Source organism: Kogia breviceps, chromosome 12, assembly GCF_026419965.1.
Source record: "Kogia breviceps isolate mKogBre1 chromosome 12, mKogBre1 haplotype 1, whole genome shotgun sequence".
Taxonomy (NCBI): domain Eukaryota; kingdom Metazoa; phylum Chordata; class Mammalia; order Artiodactyla; family Physeteridae; genus Kogia; species Kogia breviceps.
In genome coordinates, this window is record NC_081321.1 from 76369555 (window position 1) to 76391851 (window position 22297).

At 34.0% G+C, this 22297-nt stretch overlaps 1 protein-coding gene across 5 annotated transcripts in view; it reads right to left on the reverse strand.

Annotated features, from left to right (window-relative positions):
* The window catches only part of EEA1 (early endosome antigen 1), a 141839-nt gene that overhangs the window by 10906 nt on the left and 108636 nt on the right, over positions 1-22297 (reverse strand). For all 5 annotated transcript variants that reach the window (XM_059080206.2, XM_067009856.1, XM_059080205.2 and 2 more), the window contains 6 exons: positions 19822-19977; positions 17520-17659; positions 14340-14670; positions 13139-13240; positions 11059-11253; positions 4716-4898 (listed from right to left, as the gene is read on the reverse strand). In XM_059080206.2, the coding sequence (XP_058936189.1) occupies positions 4716-4898; positions 11059-11253; positions 13139-13240; positions 14340-14670; positions 17520-17659; positions 19822-19977 (1107 nt within the window). The remainder of the gene's footprint in view (positions 1-4715; positions 4899-11058; positions 11254-13138; positions 13241-14339; positions 14671-17519; positions 17660-19821; positions 19978-22297) is intronic.

The following is a 22297-nucleotide window of genomic DNA, read 5'->3' on the forward strand; positions in this document are numbered from 1 at the left end:
TGGAGATATAGTTTTTTTGAAAAAAAGGCAGAAGATACAATTCAGGAGGAATCACTGCTATCTAGGCTTGGCTATAGTAAGCATTTGATAAAGAATCGATGAAAAGGGCTTCCCTGGTGGCGCAGTGGTTGAGAATCGCCTGCCGATGCAAGGGACACGGGTTCGTGCCCCGGTCCGGGAAGATTCCACATGCCACGAAGCGGCTGGGCCAGTGAGCCATGGCCGCTGAGCCTGCGCGTCCGGTGCCTGTGCTCCGCAACAGGAGAAGCCACAACAGTGAGAGGCCCGCGTACCACAAAAAAAAAAAAAAAAAAAAAAATTGATGAAAAATAAATGAAAACCTTATTTAAAGGGCTTTACTTAAGCTTCCTGAAAGAGATTATTCCTTGCAAATAACCCAGTTCAGAAGTCTTTTCTGATATAAATCAGATTTCCATTTTCAATAGCTTCCAGTAGAACACTAAGAACTGTAAGAGTTCCTTTTTGGAAAAGACTTAAAGTCGTCTAGTCCTTTACTAATCAAGCAGCTAAGCTTTAATTGACTATACTACTAAGGTAGACAGGAGGGTAAAAGATGGTCCTGGACTTAAGGAAGCTGACCATACAGCCTGGAAAACAGAACCAGGGTATAAAATGGAAGTTGTACAGGGTATTAGAGCATTTGCTATGTGCCAAATGCACAGGAAAACAAGTGTGAGTGTTCTCTGTGGAATGTTTAAAGAAGGCTTTGTGGGCATGTGGGAACTGACCTAAGTATCACAAAAGGTGAGAGTGATTTCAGAGAAAAAGAATAAAATTTGACAAAGCCTAGCCCATACCGTCTATAGCAACTGTAATTCGGTAGGAGGTCCTGATCTAATGCTAAAGAATACCAACACTTGCTAGATCCTAAAAGCAAGAATACCCCCAATCTCTGACCACAGAATTCCAAAATGCCCATGGTTTAAATAACAGCCTATAAAATTCTGAACTCACAAAATCCTAGTGACTAAATCTTCAAAGTCACGTTCAAAATGTGCACTATTTTCTGAGACCTGTTGTTCTACCTTGCCTCTGAATATTCATCTATGTCATTCAGCAGTATACTTCCATTTCAAATTTTCCTTTTATCTTTCTTGCTTTAGACTATACTATTTTCATCTGCTCAGCATCTTTTCCCTTGGAGAACTCCCTCTCCCATTAGATGGTTTACTGGGGCTATCTTTAACCCACCCACTGCCACTGGAATAAGCAAATTCCTGAGTAGATCAAGTACCAACCCTGATACTGAATACCCCAATCACATTATAGTAATGTAGCAAAAACAAATTTTCTGCACTGTTCTGTGGTAGCTATTGGTGTTTTTTTTTTGGGGGGGGGTCTGTTCTACAATTTTTCCCTTTTTTCTTTCAAAATAAAACTTTAAAATTTTTAGTTATTACTTTTTCTTGATGTCTGATGAAATGACATAAAGAACAGTACTAGGCTAAGAAGATTTACATTTAATTCTAAACTTTTTATCCTAGAATTTTCACTTCACTGAGGGTGCATAATTTACAGTTAAACACCACTTCTACCTTCCCTGGAAAACAAAGAATAGCACACAGCATAGCCAGTTTGAAATATCCAGTCAACAAATTTTAGTATTTCATAAATAATCCAGCAGATGGGGCTAAAGGCATAGATCAAGCCAGCCGGTCTTCCATTCTACTGGTGTCTTGGTATACACCGTCAGCCCACAGATGGCAGCCTTGACTTAGGTGTCATGTTACAAGGTTCTGAACCTCTCCCTTTCTCTCTTATACATAAGGTCATATAATAATCACTGAAGCAAAAGAAAAAGAATGGCTGATTCCTTATTCTGGCCTATAAATATTATTTGAACTTTTCCTAGGAATTTTTTTAATTAACTTAAGTAGTTCAGATACCTGTCATTTTGGAAGGATTAATTTCCAAATATCCTATTTCATAAAAAAATTAAATAGGATATTTTGTCAATATCCTATTTTATAAAAATTTGTCAATATCCTATTTTATAATAAAAATTTCAATATCCTATTTTATATTTGTCAATATCCTATTTTATAAAAAAAAATTCTAGTGAAATAATGGTAAAACAATAAAGGGCTACCGATCTTCCCCAGTGGCATAGTGGTTAAGAATCTGCCTGCCAGTGCAGAAAACAGCTTCGAGCCCTGGTCCGGGAAGATCCCACATGCTGCAGAGCAACTAAGTCCGTGCACCACAGCTACTGAGCCTGCGCTCTAGAGACTGAGAGCCACAACTACTGAAGCCCAAGCGCCTAGAGCCCATGCTCCGCAACAAGAGAAGCCACCGCAATGAGAAGCCCGCGCATCGCAAGGAAGAGTAGCCCCCACTCACCGCAACTAGAGAAAAGCCCGTGCACAGCAACAAAGACCTAACGCAGCCAAATTAATTAATTAATTTTTTTAAAAAATAAAGGGCTATGAATCAGAAGAGCTGAGATCCAATCATCATTTTGTTATTGTGCAAACACTAGGCTTGTCACTAACCAAGCAGGGCCTCAATTTCATCTGCAAAAGGAAACTTTGAAGAGAAGAGTCTATCCACAGCCTCTCAACAGTTTGTTAAACTCCACAACAGCCTTCATCCCTCTGTCTTTCTCTTCTTGCCCATGTTTACATTTGAATTTTTCTTTTGTGTATAAAATTAGAACATGATGTAGCTTTCGGGCATAATAAAAATAATTGTTGGCTTAATGAAAAAAATACTGATTTAAAAGATCTAAGTCTTATTACTGTGTTATGCTCTTGGGTAAATAATACATCCATATGAAGAAAAAACATGATTTCTACAGAACTTCTACAATCAGTCATTAGGTTTCATCTTCTCTATCACCTCAATGTCATTTGAATTCATGCACATTCGGCATCCTTACTACTACCAGCCCGAGACGGCACCATCTGCACTTGGAATACCACAACGTCTCCTCTCTCATCCCAATGTTCTGCCACGTTCCCCCACAATCCATTCCTTCTCCTGCAGCCAGTTATTGGCCTAAAATACAAATCCGAGCACATCCTTTCAGTGATTCCCTCCTGCCTTTAGGATCAAGTCCAAACTCTTCCACAAACCCTCCCTGACTTTCAACAGTATGGTAAAGGAAAACTAATAATAATTTAAAGCTACCTAGAGAATACAGCAAGTAAGACACTTTCTAAATGTCAGGTGGTATTTTTTTAAAAGAACTCTTGCTAATTGTGAACTTTATATGTATAAAATATCTACTGTTGGCCCTATGAAAATTCTTTTACCCAATCTCCTGTTTCTTTGTCAGATCATTAGTCACCACTGATTCCTTCACTTCCTTGCACGCTGTACATTATTAAGCCCTTTTGTTTCATATTCTCTCTCCCATTAATCTCTTCTGTTCCATCCTCTTTAACTCCAGTTCTAATCAGCTCACAACTACATTACTGGAGTTTATGGAGGAAGGGAGACAGCCTCTTAACTAATCTCCCCAGCACTAGTTTATGCCAGATCCAAACCAAGCTGCTATCTATAAACCCGTTCCAGGTTGTTGCCTAAATTATATCTTCTTCATTTTATTCCTCTGCTTAGACTCTTCATCCCCCCCTCCCCCAACCCAATATAAAGTCCAGTCAGTCGTCCTTGCTAGGCATCTAAGATACCTCACAGTTTGATCCCAACCTTTTTAACTTTAACTTCCAAACGCAAACCAGCACTCTAGCAAGACAATTATGGTGACTGCCTCCTGGCTTTGCTGGTTGCCACTGCTGCACCTTTTCTCAAATGTGCCCTGAGTGAACTGATCTTTCTCAGGACTCTCTGTGTATTCAAATTCTTATACCCTTCAGGACCTGGTCAAATCCTACCTCCTTCATAAAGCCTTCCCTATAGCAGCCTATGAATAAAGTATAGACATAGTATATTTATGTATATTATATATAAAAATATTCTGTGATTTTCAACAGAATTTTTTTAAAAGGCATTCTAAATTAGTAAAGAAGCAAAAATCCAAACATAGGAAAGAATCAAAAAGCATACTATTTCACTATGACAAAAAAGAGAAATGGCTAACTCTTCTGTGAGAGAATACAAATGTTCCATTTCCCTTAGAGAATTGATACCTTAATGCTACATAAAAATTGTTTACCCTTTTTCCATAGCCTTCATTTTAGTAAAAATGATACTTTAATCAAACAGTATTGCCAAGGACAATTAAATATCCATATATGATTAGATAATTAAGGTTAAGTTTACTTTGAGCTATAATCTAATTTTAATCATTATGCATTCCAGTAGTCTTGGGAAGTTGACTAATATATAAAACTAAAGTTAATATTGTTTGACAAGCAACAGTAAAATTGCTTGCATTTTCACAAGTGGTTTACATTTAAAACTCCTTAGATTTTTTAACAGCAGTCCATTTTAGAAGGTTTTTTTTTTACATAAAGGCAGCAAAGTCCTTAAATAAGCCAATGTAGCAATTAACAATTTCCAAATTATTTCTATTAAAGATGTTATTTTTAAATGCCCGTATTTACATATATTTTTTGTTATATAAAACAATTTAAAAAGCATGTTTCTCCAAATATAATAATTCAACAGAAAACAAGCATGATATTCCACAAATACTAACATTCCCATGCCCATTTGGGTTCGAATCAATCATTTAATGAATGTCTATAAACAACTTATTGGTTTTTATGATATAATATAGTTCACTATACCTTAAGATCTTGCCTTGTGGCAAGAAGTTCAGATTCCTTCCCATAGAAATCAGACTGAAGCTGTTTTAGACTTTCCTGACTTTTTTCATAGGTATTTTGTAACACTGATATTTTCTTTTTCTCTGCTGCAAGTTCCTGTGCTGCTTGTGTTGACTGCTGCTGTAGTTTATTCTCAAGTTCTGTCTGAAACATACAATAGTTATTTAAAACAGTATGCATACCAAAAACCAGTTACAAATATAGAATGAAATCCACACAACTAAGATTCCTAAGAACAAACTGAATTGTAGTTATGCCCTAAAATTCTACTTTAATAAAGTGTATCTTACCTTATAGTTACAAAATTAAAGAATTACAAAATTCAACAAGTCCCAATTTAAAAGACAAAAAATGAAAAAGCAATTAAATAAAGAAAAAAAAATTTCACTGAGAATTCCCAAGTACCAAGGTCTCAGGAGACTGAAAGTAACAACTACATTCTGATGGAAGATACAGTGCTGTGTGCTTTAAAAGATGATATAATTTAAGGTTGAACCATGGGAAATTTCTACACAAAAAAGCCATTACTAAGTTGAAGTATATTGTTTCTACTCCTTGAAATTCAAGAATAACTTAAGAAATTTCTACAGGTCATCTTTATTAACATCAAGGCAGAAAAAGAGAAAAAGATGTTGCAAAGGTGCAACTCCTCTAAACTCTAAACCTTCAGTCTTTAAGAAGATTCAGGAGATATGCACAAATTATGACAAATAAAATATATGTAAGCATAGCATGAAAAGAAGCACTTGGCTTTTAAAATAAATACACTTCAATGAAACTGCTGTTGAAGTCATCAGTGACCCCCTTGTTCCAAAATCCAATATTCATGTCCTTGTCCACATCTCATTGAACATCCCAGCAGTCCTTCAAACAGTTGATGATGCCCCCCTTCTAGAAACATTCTTCAACCTGGTTTCCAGGACATCTTGTGTTTTAGGTTCTCCTCCTACCTCACTGGTCATTCCATCTTAAAATCTTTTACTAGCTCCTCTCTTGTTTGATCTCTCAATACTGTATGACCCCAGGGTTCAGTCTCTAGAAGATCCCAACTAGCCTCTTTTTTTTTTTTTTTGCGGTACGCGGGCCTCTCACTGTTGTGGCCTCTCCTGTTGCGGAGCACATGCTCTGGACGCGCAGGCTCAGCGGCCATGGCTCACGGGCCTAGCCGCTCCACGGCATGTGGGATCTTCCCAGACCAGGGCACGAACCTGTGTCCCCTGCATCGGCAGGTGGACTCTCAACCACTGCGCCACCAGGGAAGCCCTAGACTCATTTTTATTAAGAATATAGATATAAAGTACTGTAGTTTACAGCTAGGCCTTGAAATATCTTTTTAGGATCTGTTAGGAATAAGATTGATATTGTATTGTGTATAACCTGCACAATGTAGAAAGCAGATATATCTGTGCAAAATCTTTGCCTCTGTCTGTCAGTGTGATGTGCTTTCTACATGGTTATATATTACTAGTGATTTTATCAAAACTTCTAAAACTTAAATTACATGGTAAAAGATCTGTAAGAGGCTGCATAAATGTTAGTTGGCACGTAAAGACAATTGTAGAAGTTGAAGACATGATTGCTATATTTCAATGTTTATTCCCACTCAACATATTGCCTTCTAAGCTTTCTTTTTTTGTTCAAAACATGATCTTAAAGATATGTTTAAGTTAATGGACATAATGCAGGGTTCCTACACTGTACTGGCGTATGTTGGTGGCCCTCTGTGCCCTAGATATATGCACACAGGGTGCAAGTAAAAAGCTACAGAGTGAAGGTTGGTTTGGATCCTCTTCATTTCATTTGTTTAGCTTTCCTGTTATTTTTCTCTACTTACAAGTATTCCTGTGAATAAATCCTTGTTAAGTTAAAAAAAAAAAAAAGTATTTTTAAAAATATTGTTTATTTACAGTTGACTCCTGAATTTATGTCTCTAGCTCCAACCTCTCTGCCTGAACTCTGGGCTCATTATATCAAAGTACTTCCCTGACATCTTCACTTGAGTGATTGATAGATATCTATCTCAAGTAGAAATTTTGATTCCTGACAGCAACCCTGCTCCTCAAAAGCATGCTACTTTCCCCAATAAATATGGCCATCTATCCACTTACACAAGCCACAAACCTAGAATTATTCTAGACTCCTCTTCCCATCATCTCTCACCATCTAACCTATCAGCAAGTCCTGATGACTCAGCTTACAAAAGATATTCCCAAATCATCCACTGCTAACACTTTAGTCATGCCATCATCTTGTACTTTCTAGACTACTGCAATAGTTTTTCAATGCCTTTCCTGCTTGCTCCTTTATGTCCCTTTAGTCAGATCCCACCATTCTCTGCTCAAAATCTCCTAATCAATTCTAATTATCCTTTGAACAAAATATATCATTCTCTGTTATCTATAATCTTCAAGTTTGTATGTTTATGCTTTTACCCCGTCTACTTCTCTGAGCTCATCGCATATTACTCGTACTCTCTCCACTATACTTAACATAACTGGTCTCCGTTTTTAGAAAATACCACGCTTGTTCTAGCCTTAAGATCTTTGCACTAGTTGTCCCGCCCCTACCACTATATGGATAGCTCTTGTATCAGCTCAAATCTCTTCAGAGGGGCTTCTTTGATCACCCAACCTTTTAGTAGGACTCTGTCCCATCACTGTCTTTCACATCACCCTGTTTAAGTTTCTTCCCCCCAAAAAGTTTAAGTCCATGAGAATAGGCTCCTCGTCTGTTCACAGCTACACCTCCAACACCTAGAACTGTGCCCATGGCACAGAATAGGTGCCTAGTAATATTTCTTGAATGAATGAATGACAAACAGATGGGAGGTGGACAAATAGAGCCCAGGACATCCATTAAGAAACTCTTATAATAGTCCACATAAGAGAAAAAAATAGCCTAAACTAAGACTGTGGCAGTTGGGAAATAAGAAAAGGGGATAGATTCAAGAGAGCTAGGAGGCAGATTGCCAGGAGGTAGCGCTAACTGCCTATGGAGGAAACCCCACACATTATCTGATACCATCCCACATTACCTCCAATTTAGAGTCTTCACCATGAAGAATTCCTGGACATTGTTTTTCGTGTTGAAGACTACACTGCATTTTTTTTGGTAGAATACTACTTCTTTTCTTTAACATTTACCCCCCACAAATCTAGTTTTCTTTCTCTTCAATCACCTTTATGCCACAAATAAGCCCTCTACAAAGTCTCAACACTGATCATAATTGCCCTCTAGGTTCATATTTGGGCCTTCATTTTACTTACTCTAAATGACAGGCTGATTCATTCATTCATTTTTTAAAAAATCATTGATAGCTTATTTGTTAGAAAACACAGTTCTCTGACTTTGAGGAATTCAAATCTGTTAGTGGGTAAGTTAAATAAAAGAAAATAAAAAAAATAAAAAGATCAATGTAACAGCTTGATAATGGGTTTAACAGAAGTAAACCCAAAGTTCAAAAGGAGAATACAGGAGGGTCAATCATTTACAATTTATCCTTCACAAGCTTATCAGTTTTTGCTCTAAAACAGGTCTGACTACATTTCTCCCTTCTAAAGATTTTTATGTTTAGTCTTCCAATATTAAAAATTTAAAGTGGAAACAACTATACAACATCTACTGTGATCTGACTTCATCCAATTCTGTAGCCTTATTTCCCCTCACTTCTCCACTTACGAGGTATTCCAATAGCAAATCTTCTATAATGACATTTTTTTAAGTTTCGCAAACTTTGCTAATATTGTTTTCTCTCATTTGAAATATCTAATTTCCTCTTTTTTTAAAACTTTCAAAATTAGGATAGTCTTCAAAGACACAGTTCAAATGCTAGCTCCTCCAGAAAGCCAGTCAAAATTTCCATTAAGTTCTAATTTTTCTCATTCTCCTTTTTACTACAGTTTTCTTTTTCCCTACATACCTGATTCCTCATTAAATTATAGGCTACTTGAGAATAGGGGCCATATCGTATTCATTCTGTATTCCACATTAGGTTTCAAATAAGGTTGGTACAGGAACTGATGACTTATATAGCATTGCTGGATCCTTTACCTGTGACTCCCAAGAACAATCACATTAAAAAATGTATGTATATGCGTGTTTCATATAGATAGATAGATATAGATATATATGGCGTGTGTGTATGTTTGTGTGTATGTACTCATACACATCTATACCCATTTAAACTTTATCCTTGTTTTTCCTATTTCACTGTGGCCCAGTGAAAAGTTTCTAGAGACCATCACTGTATGGTTTACCATGCACAATGACACTCTTAGATCATAGTTTGCTACACTTATATATAATATCCAACAACTATTTTGCTTCCACATGGCACTGGGCACACACAGTACTAGGTACTTTAAATACATTATCGCAGTCTTTTTTTTTAATAGATCTTTATTGAAGTATAATTGCTTCAAATTATCTCAACCTTTACAACTCTATGACCCTATTTTATTTAGCTCAGAAAGATGGATCACTTTCCTGTGACCATAAACCTAATGTGTGTCACACAGAATTTAAATTCAAATTTGCCTGGCTCTAAAATTTATCTTCTTTCCATGGTAGTACACTGCTCCTCAATAAAACCAAACAATTCTTGCCTTTCAATGATTCTCTAGGTATACCAAATTCCAAGTCTAATTTACAGAGACTGGCTATCCACCCAACACTCCCCCAAAATGCTGTCCTCCCCAAGGTTAAAGGTGTTCCTTTTTCTAGCATTCATACACTGACACAAGTGAACTACTGCTATGAATGTTTGTGACACCCCCGCCACAAATTCATGTTGAAGCCTAGATCAAATGTGATGGTATTTGGATGTGGAGTCTTTGGGAGGTCATTAGGTCATGAGGGTGGAGCCCTCGTCAATGGGATTAGTGCCCTTATAAGAAGAAACACAAGAGATAATCTCAGTCATATAAGAATACAGCATATAAGGATACAGCAAGAAGACGGCTGTCCACAAGCCAGAAAGTGGGCACTCACCAGACACTCAATATGCCAATGCCTTTATCTTAAACTTCCCAGGCTCCAGAACTGTGAGAAATAAATGCTTATTTTTTAAACCACCTAGTCTATGGTATTTTTGTTATAACAGTCCCAAGTAAGACAACTACCAATAAGAACATTTCTTCTGAATCTCAAAATCCTTAAGGTGTCATCTAGTAAAGCCATGAAAAGTATAGGCAATATATATTAATCATAAATCTGGAAGAAATCTTACTATAACTAATAATTTAATAAAAAAGAAAATGTGCCAAAAATAATTGTTGGATTTTTTTTAATTTACTAAGTCATACTGTTATAAAAATGAAGATCTAAAGAAAACTTGAATATGAGGCTAATCAATTTTGGGAAAAAATGACTTCAAGATATCAAATCATAGAACAAAATACATACTATGATAATTATATCCTGATGTATGACAATATATAACACACACAAAAAAAAGGATAGACAAATTTGTCTACTCTTGTTTGTGTTATTAGAAAATTACTCTTGTAAAATGGCCATAATAATAGTTATAAAAATAGTGGTCAACATAAAATATGTATTTGTGGGGTTAATTTTTTTTTCCTCTAGTAATGTGACAAGCCAACTATTAATAACATGACATATTTTGCTTGTTTTACATACTAGGGATCTTATATCTTTCTTCTCCATAAACTAATTAATATGCACACACCAACAGTGGGGAAAGCCTTATTATGTTCAAATATTAAATTCAATCCACTTTTATCAACTCTTAGTCTGGACAAGTATTAAAACATACTTAAGGATGAAGAACGGATGCTTAATAATAAATCAGGATAGGTTTGGAAATAGAAACCATTATGATATAACTTAAAAAAAACAAACAATTATAACTATATAAAACCTATACTACTGAATATTTAAATATATCTCAATTTGTGATTTTTGTTCTTGATTATATTCCCTTAATGAGGATAATTTATTTTTTAATTCCTGTAAAATTTTCTAATACAATAGAAATGTATAAATTATTCTCGTAACATTGTTAGTTATATGTTATTTTACAAAAAGGTAGTTTTATGCCTATCAGTCAAATGATTAGTGCTAGAATTTCAAATAAGAATTATCTAATAACATGGTTATAGTGAATGGAAATCCAGACATAGATATGTAGTCATATAATTAAGTGCATTTATACATTTAACTTGGAAAAAAATTTGAGCATATGTAAAATTTTCTCTGTTGTAACTCATCTGTGTTACTATCATATTGTTAACTTAACTGCAAAGTTTTTCTTCCCATAAAAAGTAAACAAATATATCACTACCTTCTGTGAAACAGCAATTTTAACTTCTCCTTGGAGTGCTTCAATTTGCTTTTTCTTCTGTTCAGTCAATTGCTTTAGCTCATTTATGTCACTCTGAAGTTGTTGTTCTTCTTTTTCTTTTTGTGTTAAACTATTCTGGGCCTGTATGACTTGTCCCTGCATTGAACTGAGCTCCAGCTTCAGCTGATGAGAAGTCTAAAAGAAAATAAAACCTGTTTAGCATTCATTTATCCATGCCACACACATTTATTGAGTACCTATTCATGCCAAGCACCACTCTAAGTAGAAACTACTGAGTCTATTGGTCACAAATAATCAGTAGTAAACCAAAAAGAAAAATCCCTACCCTCATGGAGCTTTCAAAACTGACACTATTCACTATGGGATGACATGCTGGATTAATCTTCAATATTTGTTTAATCTTGCCTTCCTTTTTAACTTATAATTATACATTTGGATAGAGCTTGCAAATTAACTAGATTAGTGTTCCCTTATATCATAGAAAAAGGGAAAATCAACATCAATCTTTAGATTGATGAAAGGTGTACAGTTTTGAATATTCTCAAAATGCTAACTGCATTCCCTGACAGTCCAGTGGTTAGGACTCAGCACTTTCACCACCAGGCCTGGGTTCGACCCCTGGTCAGGGAACTAAGATCCCTGCAAGCAGCACAGTGGGGCCAAAGAAAGTAAAATAAATAATTTTTTTTAAAAAAATGCTAAATGCGGCTGTTGGCCACAGTGAATCAGAAAGGATAGCTTCATATTAACTGTGATAAAACCAAGATAATTTTTGACAAATATGTTTAGTATCTGTCTGATGACACTAAACTATACCACACAATAGTTTCCTCATTTAGAGATTTGAGGCATATTTTGCTACTACCTTATTTTAACAATCTACTAGGATATATTTCTGTTCAAAATTAGTTATCATATAGAAGTCACACTGAGGTTCCTCTGTGGCCAAGGTGAACTACACTACCTCTCACCCTTCCAGCCAAAGTCATGTTTACATATTTTATGCATATTTCATTAAGAACTTAATTTGAGCATCTGACCATTCAAAGTTACTTTTGAAAAAGTTTCAGTGCTATATATGGATGCTTCAGCTTATCTCCAATACAAAGGGAAATACTTTTGTGCAAAACAGGAGTCAGGTAGTGTTAATAATGATGATTATATTATGATAAACAATGATAAAGTAATAGCTAACATTTGACCATTTATTTTGTTACAGTTAGTATTCTGAGCACTTTGAAATATATTAACCCATTTATTTCTCGCAATAATCCTATGACACAGATTCTACTATTAGCCCCATCTTACTGTTGAGGAAACTGGAGCACAGAGAGATCAAGTCATCTGCCTAAGACAAGGCAAGACAACATAGCTAGTAATTGGCACAGTCAGGATATAAATTTGCACAATGTGGATTCACAGCTTGGGTATTAAACCTCCATAATTTTGTCACTTACATGGCTGGCATATAAAGCACAGGTGTCTTCTTTCTATCAACAACCAGAACACAATCACACTAAAGACTTGTCAGGACCATGTTTTGCTGCTTTATCAAATCTGATCTCTAGAAAGCTACATGCCTGGACTCTAGCTGCTAGAGGTATGTCTTCAGAGAATAACAATATATATTATACCCATTTATTTCCTCATTTGCTTGTTTGTTTTGATGGAGAACAATAGAAGCATTAACCATAGAAACATCTCTTAATTGTTATACAACCATTATCAAATATACCATTAATATAAATGTCCATGAAATAAAGAGCCCTTAAAATGTCATTTCTACGGAAAATCTAGTAAGACTTTTTTTATCCATAGTAATGTTCCTTAATCTAGATTATCTAATTATAACTCTATAGTTAGTTGACTCAATTTTCTACCTTTATTAATTATAATCCTTTATTTTGGGCCTTTTATTAAACTAGCTTAAATCTTTTTAGTAGTAGGTAGAACACAAATGAAAAAACCTTCTTTTGACTTAAGTATTGTGAAAATATTTTGAAAATATAAAGACCTTATTATGCTTTACATATTTTTTGCTATAGAAAAAAAATTTTACCTCCTTCTCTTTTTCAAGTGACTTTTTCAGTTCATTCTGTTCCTTATGCATGCTTTCTGTCTGTACTTGAAGTTGTTGCTTTAATTCTTTACACGTTTTCTCCTAAAAAAAATGGAAACTACATTATGCAGAAAATATTTATAGTGAATTTAAGAATTTTGGTTTACAATCTCAGTAAGATCCACACAAGGAAATAAACCAGAATCACTGATGATTTAAGATGGGACAAAATCATCCATTTCAATAATAAAAACAGGCAAATATTAGAGCAGTAAATGGGGAGGGAGAGGAAAAGGCAAAGAGTTTCTATTATCAACCAATAGTCACAATAAATACTTTAGATAATATTTAGACAAGATTTTAGAATACTTTGGAAACCACATTTTTATGTCACAGAATTAACTTATACTATTTTTAAAGTAGAATAATGGGCTTCAAAAAATGGAAGCAAATTTTTTTAAAGTATTGAAACAACAAATAAAAATAATCACATATAACTTAAGAGGGAAGATGTACAGATAGAAGATGTTTCCTCCAAACAGAAAGGAACATAAAAGTAACATACGAAAATCATGGTTTTTATGCTACTCAACACTTTCACTGACCTTCATATTGAGAACAAAAGAATTTTACTTTTGCTGTTATTCTGGGTTAAAATATTTCTGAGAATACATTCCTCTTTACCCATTTCCTGAGACTCAGATTTTTTTTCTCTATAGTTTAAATATTTTTTACAGTATCTCTAAGACATGGTATTATCTAGAGTTTTAGAAAATTGAATAAAGAATTAAGAAAGTTTATAGCACCAGAGTTAAAAGTCATTTAGATCTTTCTGGTCTTCTTTCTTGTTTTTTTTTTTTTTTTTTTTTACAGTCAAGTGAAAAACATTTCAACTAGTAGCTATATTCTCTGTGGAAGTGTCCCTAAGGACAAACATGCTGCAGTCTTTCCCAAATCTAGCACCAGACCCAGAATAGAGAAAGACTATATACTCAACTGAAAATTTTCTGGGCCACTGGAAAATTAAACAGACAAACACCAATATCTTTTTCTCAAGTTAAATAATCCCAATTCCTTTCCTCTAAGAACACTTAAAATCACTTAAATGCAGGGTGAAATTCAACAGTGAATTAAGCAGAAAAGTCACTACATTTTAAATAAAAATCACTTCTACCTAAGACAGTAAACATAAACAACTAACCAAATCTAATACAGCAGCTTTTCCTTTCTGATTTTCCTTTTCAAATTCACTTTTGGAGTTCTTCAAAGAATCAGAAACTTCTGATAATTTCTCTTTTGCTGCAGAAAGCTCTGCTACTAGAGTTTCTTTCTCCATCTTCACTTTTTGTAGTTCTGTTACTGCTGTGTGAATTTTGTTATTCAATTCCTTGTGCTGCATCTTTGCATCTTGACTTAAATTTTCAATTTCTTGTTTAAGGACTTTTTTTTCTTCTTCTTGCTTGGTAAGCATTTGCTTAATATTTTCAAGCACTTCAGATTTCTTCTGTAGATCCAACTTTGTATTGGATACTCTAAATATTTAAGAAACAATTTCATTAATAATGCATAATTTACCATTCAAATTAATAAATTATTGAGTTTTAAAACTTTCTTGTGTAGTTAAGGAGTAAATAATTTAATGTTGTAAAACCACACAACCGAAAAATGCATTAGAACATCTGATCCAATCATTTAACAGATGAAAATTATTTTCCTCAAGTCAAATAAATTAGTGGTAAAGCCAAGAGCATCTAAACCCATGACTTAATCCAGTCTTGTTGACCACAATGTATCCCCAAATAAATCTGTGCATATAGCAAACCCTCTAGTCTATGACAGACAGAAATGTTTTCCCATGTACCCTAAAGAACCTATTTATTACGTAAGCCCCCATGCACAGAGGACTCTGCCTCTTTCCTTGAAAAACTAAAACACATTATGTGTTTGCCAGGTCCTAAACTTGAAAACACATAAGGTAACCAGGAAAAATAAAGTTAAAAAAGAGAAGAAATATTTCATTTCAAACATGGAGGAAAGACAAAAGATTTACTTTAATCCTAGAGCCTACCATATTATGTAAAAGATTTGTTATAATTTGTCCTTTAATATAATTTTTCTACACCGGAAAGAATTAAAAAGTTACAAGAACCTGAAACTAACATGATATTGTAAATCAACTATACTTCAATTTTTTAAAACAGGAAAAAAAAGTTATAAGAATGAGGAAATAAAGATATTGTTTTAAGAAAGTTAAACTAAAGACTTTGCTTTCATAAAATGAATAAAATTATGCATATTAAATATCAAAAGGAAAGAACACATTAAAGATCAACCTTTTTTTTTTCTTTTTTTTTTTTAACATCTTTATTGGAGTATAATTGTTTTACAATAGTGTGTTAGTTTTTCCTTTACAACAAACTGAATCAGTTATACATATACATGTGTTCCCATATCTCTTCCCTCTTGCATCACCCTCTCTCCCACCCTCCCTATCCCACCCCTCTAGGTGGTCACAAGAGATCAACCATTTTTTAAAGTGAAAATGAAACCAGATGCAAAGTAACATTTCTAGAATTCATACTATTTCCAATGTACTTTACTATCAATGTACTTTATTATAAATTCAATAATATGTTAAAGAGGTTATTGAAAAATGTACCAGCCACATGATTGAAGTTGGGTATTAATACAATACCAGAACTGCATCTATACCTTGAAGTTTTCTAACTTTTAGTCCCAGAAACTTACTTTTACTTTCAAAAAAGTAGCTAGAACATATGAAGGTACATTCACAGGATCCTGTACCTCATGGATTTTTAAAGGTCTAAATAGAAAAGTCATTGTACTAATATTACTTTACCATTTAAAATAGTTAAAATCCCTGTCAAGCAACCCTAAAATTGGGACTTGATATATTTACTGTGCTACTTAACTTTCCCATAAGTAATTATTATAAGATCATAAGACTATGTGAATCAAAGAAAGCAAACAGAAATAAAGGCTTGCATAGTGACTGTAAAACTCAGTTTATTTTTTAAAAAGTCACTTAAGGAAGTAATAAATAAATCCACAATCTGGGAAACCTTAACACCCCTTTATCAGAAACTGACAGAAATGACAAGAGAGAAAAACTGGCAAGGATATAGAAGATTAGAACAACATTATCAACCACCTTAACCTAACTGATATTTATATAACACTTTACTCAAAAACACATATATGTGCACATGGAAACGTAACCAAGATAAACCATACACTGTGCCCTAAATGAAAATTTGAAAAGTCTGAATTTTACTGAGTATGTTCTCCTACCAAAATGGAATTAAATTAGAAATGAATAACAGCAAGATATCTAGAAGAGTCCTAAATATTTGAAAAGTAAACAATATACTCCTAAGTAACCCGTAAATCAAAGAAATCACAAAAGATATTTGAAAATACATTAAACCGCAGAGTAATGAAAATACATTATAAGATGGAATTTGGAGGGAAAGAGTTGCATGCAGAGTGAAGGTGGCCCTTGAGAAAGGGGAGCTCTGTACCCTGTTATTTGGGCTGAGTCCTATGATCAGGGGTGAGGTTTAGTCAAACCTCAATGTGTTTACCCAGCCCTTCTTTCTTAGGTAGTACTCTAGAAATGCAGGACCCCACATAAGAAATGTTTGCATAAAGTATAAAGGCAAAAATTTTAAAAACCTTAGTAGAAATGGAAAGAACCACTGGGCCCATGAGGGCCTTGGGAAAGAGAATAAGAACCAACTCAAAGGTCATCTTCACAGACACATGACTGGGTTCCAGAGGTGACAAATCACTCAGTGGGTAATACAAAGGATCAGATGTACTCCCCAAATACCTAGGCACTGGAAACGACAATGTTAAGAGAAGAAATGCCACTTGAGGCACAAAATGCATCTGTATATCCTCAAGTTCACAGTATCAGGACCCAATTTACTAGATGTGAGAACAAAAAAACGTTTTGTCATCACTCCCAAAACAAGGATGAAACCATGAAGGTATAAAACAATTTAACTATCATCAACTTTGATGGGTTTTATTTCATTTCCCTGAAAGGTACTGAATACCTTTCCTAGGCTCTCAGCTTCCATCTTTACTACTGAGAGTCAAAAACCCTCACCATCCTGACACAGATCCAGTCTGCCAACTCAGTCAGAGTGGTGTATTTGGCCTTTAAAGACAAAGTCTACTGAAATGTGACTGGTCACAAGCCCTCCTATTTAACCATACTGTGATGGCTTTATTTTTCATTCACATTAATATCAGTAGTTTATAGAATCAAATAAACCTTTAAGCACTGTGATAGCAAAATTGAAATCTTATGAAAGTTAGTTTATAATCCTCTCCCTTAAGTAGTTTAGCTTACGTTTCTTTCTCCTTTTCAAGTTGTTTACTCAATTCTGTGGCTCTAAGTTCTAAATCTGTGTTCAGCTGTCTTTGCTCTCGTAGATCCTGCAAAGCTTGCTCCTTGCTTGCTTTAACTTCAAGAGTATCGGCTTCTAGTTTCTATGGCAGAAATATAATATAAAACCATTTTAATGTCAATGATTATCTACCTATTAAACATTATACCATTTATTTACACTCAAATTGGTGCTGACATAACACACAAAAATAACCAAAAATATTTGTTATAATAAAAAACACATTCTGAAGCCATCACTGAATAAAGAAGCCATTTATCTTGGAATCTTTCAGAAGACCTAGCAGCTGGCTTTATATATGAGAGGCAGTCACTAAGTTTTTACTTTTTAAAATGAACTCTGAATAAGAGAATAAATTTAATTATATTTATTACTTGAGTAAAAGTTATTAACTCAAGTATAAAAAAGCTAAGTAACAGGTTCACACATGGGCCCACTTAAAATATATAATCCTGGGACTTCCCTGGTAGAGCAGCGGTTAAGAATCCGCCTGCCAATTCAGGGGACATGGGTTCAAGCCCTGGTCTGGGAGAATCCCACATGCCACGGAGCAACTAAGCCCGTGTGCTAAGTAAACTACTAAGCTTGTGCTCTAGAGCCCACGAGCCACAACTACTGTGCCCGCACACCTAGAGCCCGTGCTCTGCAATAAGAGAAGCCACCACAATGAGAAGCACGTGCACCGAAACGAAGAGTAGCCCCCGCTCGCCACAACTAGAGAAAGCCCACACGCAGCAACGAAGACCCAATGCAGCCAAAAATAAGTAAATTTATTTTAAAATAAATAAATAAATAAATAAAATATATAATCCTTTATATTCAGTTAACAACACTAATGTTATGTAATTATAAATATTCAAAACTAAAAGGGAGTGTCATGTCATCCTTCTCATTAACACATATTGACCCTAAATATAAAGCCAATTAAACTTCTGATTTTGCTTCTTTAATCTCTTGGTCTAGAGATTATTCTTCTTCACACTGTGGCTTCTACCTCATACATATACATATAACTGTATGTATTTTTACAAATTTACAAAGTCAAACTGTTAAATATATAGTTAACTACATATATACACATATATATATAAAACAGATGGAATACTTCCTAAAATAATAATTACAAAATGTGAAATATCCAACATTGTCATAGATCACAATAGACACTAGTGGTTCTAAATATCTTTTTGGGGGGGTCGAGGGGCAGGTCACAAGTTATACGGGATCTTAGTTCCTTGACCAGGGATCAAACCCGTACCCACCCTGCAGTGGAAGCATGGAGTCTTAACCACTGGACCACCAGAGAAGTCCCTAAATAACTATTTTAAAAAGATACTCAAATAGAATTCTCATTACATGCCTTTCATCTAAAAAAAAAAAAGACCAAAAAAAAAGTTTTTCTGTTCTTTTCAACCATTATATCATGTAATTGATCATACCATTATCACTGACCATAAAGAAAAGGGAACCCATAAAGAGAATTGTAAATGTAATATTTTTCTTCATTATATAGGTATAGATGCACATATAGAAATATACATAGCCCATGATTCTATAATTGTACAGAAGTGCTTCATCTGACTGTGAAGGTATAACTTACATATATAGTAACTTGAGAAATTTTTCTTTAACTTATAGAAGTTCTAATTTAGAGGACAAAGGACTCAGGTCAAATCCTTCTCTAATATGTGTAGTCATTTAATCTCTTTAGTATAAATCAATACTTTGACTTGAAGTTGTGTTAAAGAAAGAAGCAATTTACCACAGTGTAAATTATAATAGTTTTAATAATATTAAATTAGAAACAAAATCCAAAGGGTATAATTGTAAAATGTAAAAAAAAAAAGGAAGAAATATACCATACCTGAATATTATTACATTGGAATAAGGAGGGAAGGAGACAGGAATGATAGAGCAGAAGAGACTTCACAACAATAAAAAACTAAGTTCCTTGTAATTATAGAGTAGATCCTTGGTTGGTTGTCTCTTTAAAAACACTTACACATTACAATGCAACCAGTATATATGTAAACTGTTATTTGTAAAAGCCAGCCATTAGTGAAGAAATTAAAAGTAAAGGTGGAATTCAAAATTAAGACATGAAAAAACTACAAGTAATTTTTTTAATTGGTATATCACAACTTCACATTTGTTTGCAAATTTAAAATCTTTGATTCCTTCTAGGTCATCAGTTTCCATTGCTACAGCAGGAGAAAATATGGCTACAGTTTCCTTTATACAAACCTTAATTTGACCTTCCAATTCTTCAGTTTTCTGTTCTAAAGAGAGGTATTTCTCTTTATATTCTTTAAGATGACCTTCCAGCTGACTGCAATGTTCTTGCTTATCCTGCAACTTTGTAGTGACCTGATCCAACTGAGTAGTGATCTTATTTAACTCCTATAAAAAGTAAAATTAAAGATAACTTTGGTAAGGTTTACTTCGCTGTAATGCCCAAATGTTTGGTCAAAGTACAGCAGAAAACTCTAACTTTATTTAAGAAACTATTTTGAGTGAGACTGTAGATAAGTCTAATAATATATCAGAGGTTATATTTACCCACCAATGTAAAGGACCTGAACTGAAGTTGTACATAGTCTGAGATACTACGTTTACATACATAAGAGCTCAATAACTTTTTCTAGGAAGAATTAATTTAGGAACCAAAAGATACAACAGAATATTAAACAGGCTAATAATAAAATAACACTTTTATACTATAATTAAATGTTTTCAATGTTCAAAACACCATTTTTTAATATAATTTTTTTAATTACAGGGATTACATTATGATACTTGAACAATTCATTTGGAATATCTAGTTGCACAGAAAAAAACAAAATAAAAATTACCAGTAAATCCACTACCCACAGATAATTACTATTAATGTTTTGATAACTTTCCTTCTAGTCTTTTCTGTATGTTAATTTCTATTTTTTGATTTGTACTTTTAAAATAAAGGAGGTCGCTTTACATACTGTTTTACTGTAACCTTTGTTTTTATATAACAATGCATCATGAAACTGACATTATTTTTCTAAAATATCATTATACATGACTGCGTAAATTTCTATTTTATTGATACCATTTTTTAGCCAAATGTCCTATTTTATATTCTTAGATTGCTACAAACCTTTCTGCAGATATGCAAACAATATGCTTAAAACTACGATTATTTCCTTAGGGTAAAGGACTAAAGGTGAGCTAATGAATATGAAAAATCCTTAAGGTCTTAAAATAAATATATTGCCAACCAGCTTCCCCTACCACCATCAAAAGGTTGAACTAATGTATACTATCGCAAGCAATGTATGGAAGTGGCTTGTTCTTTTACACCATGTCCAATCCTTCCAGTGTTAAACACATACACACATTTTACCTTAATAAGGGCATATTCCATTATTGCCTTAATTTGCAATTGGTTCTTAATGAACTTGAGGATTTGCTAATATAGTTTTGATCATTTACTTTTTTTTGTAGTCACTTATTTCTTATGTAAAAGTGTTTTAAACATCAAAAATATTAACCCTTCATCAGACATACTTCAGAAAATGTTTTAGTCTTTTGCTACCTGCTTTAGAATTTTGTAATATTTTTGGCAGGTAAATTTAAACTTTAATGTGGTTATTCTTATAAATACTTTTTCCACTATAGCTCCTGGCACTGACCTAATACTTAGAAAATACTTTCCAGATGTGTTTAGCAATAATGTAAATAACAATATAAAGTAAAAAGCAAGTTGCAGAACAACATATATAATGATAGTATATGTATAAAACAAAAAGATCTCTGTGTGTGTATATACACACACAGAGATCTTTTTGTTCAATATTATATATCTGGAAGGATGCATACCAAATTTAAAAGCAAAATTTCCATATAAGGAGAAAAGATGGATTGGGGTTAAGGGTAAATATAGAAAATGATTTTGTTTTGTTAACTTGATACACTACTATATTGTTCAAAAAATGTTTGGACCAACAACCAGTATTACTTCTCAATCAAAAAGTAAACTTTAAAAATTCCTACCTGGTCAAAGGTAAGAAAAATCTACCAGCATTTTGAGCTTGGCCCTAAAGGAGGAAGCTTTTATTCTACCAGAAGTGTTAAGAGTAACTTGTGTTTTCTTTCCAGCCCTACTTACTCCTACCCACAAGAAAAGAGAGTAACTCTTACTATTGAGATGGAATACATGGTGCTCTTTTCCTGCTTCCAAGTGGGAAGTATATCTGGGTCACGGCCTGATTACCTACTTAAAACAGGTGTGGAGATCTGTCTCTTTCCCAGTCATTGGCACTTGATGGGATGAAGCAACAATTCAACAATTAGGAGTAAATATTTCAGCTCCACACCAAGGTCTATATTATGGGAGAAATACAATATTAAGAAGCTCAACCATAGCTGTACAAGTTGGGCTTTATCAAAAACAATTTTTTTTTTTTTTTTTTTGGCCACGCCTCTTGTCTTGTGGAATTCGTAGTTTCCCAACCAGGGGTTAAACCCGGGCCACCACGGTAAAAGCACCAAGTCCTAACCACTGGACTGCCAGGGAATTCCCAAAGATGATACTTTTATCTCCATCTGTCTGACTCTTGCATCTACCACTCAACTGGTTCTGAACTCAGGGAGAAATTAAGGAGAATAAGCAAGTCAATCACTATATTATATAAAACTGAGTATCATTTTTACATGTTTCCAGTTAATTTATCTACCAAAACAT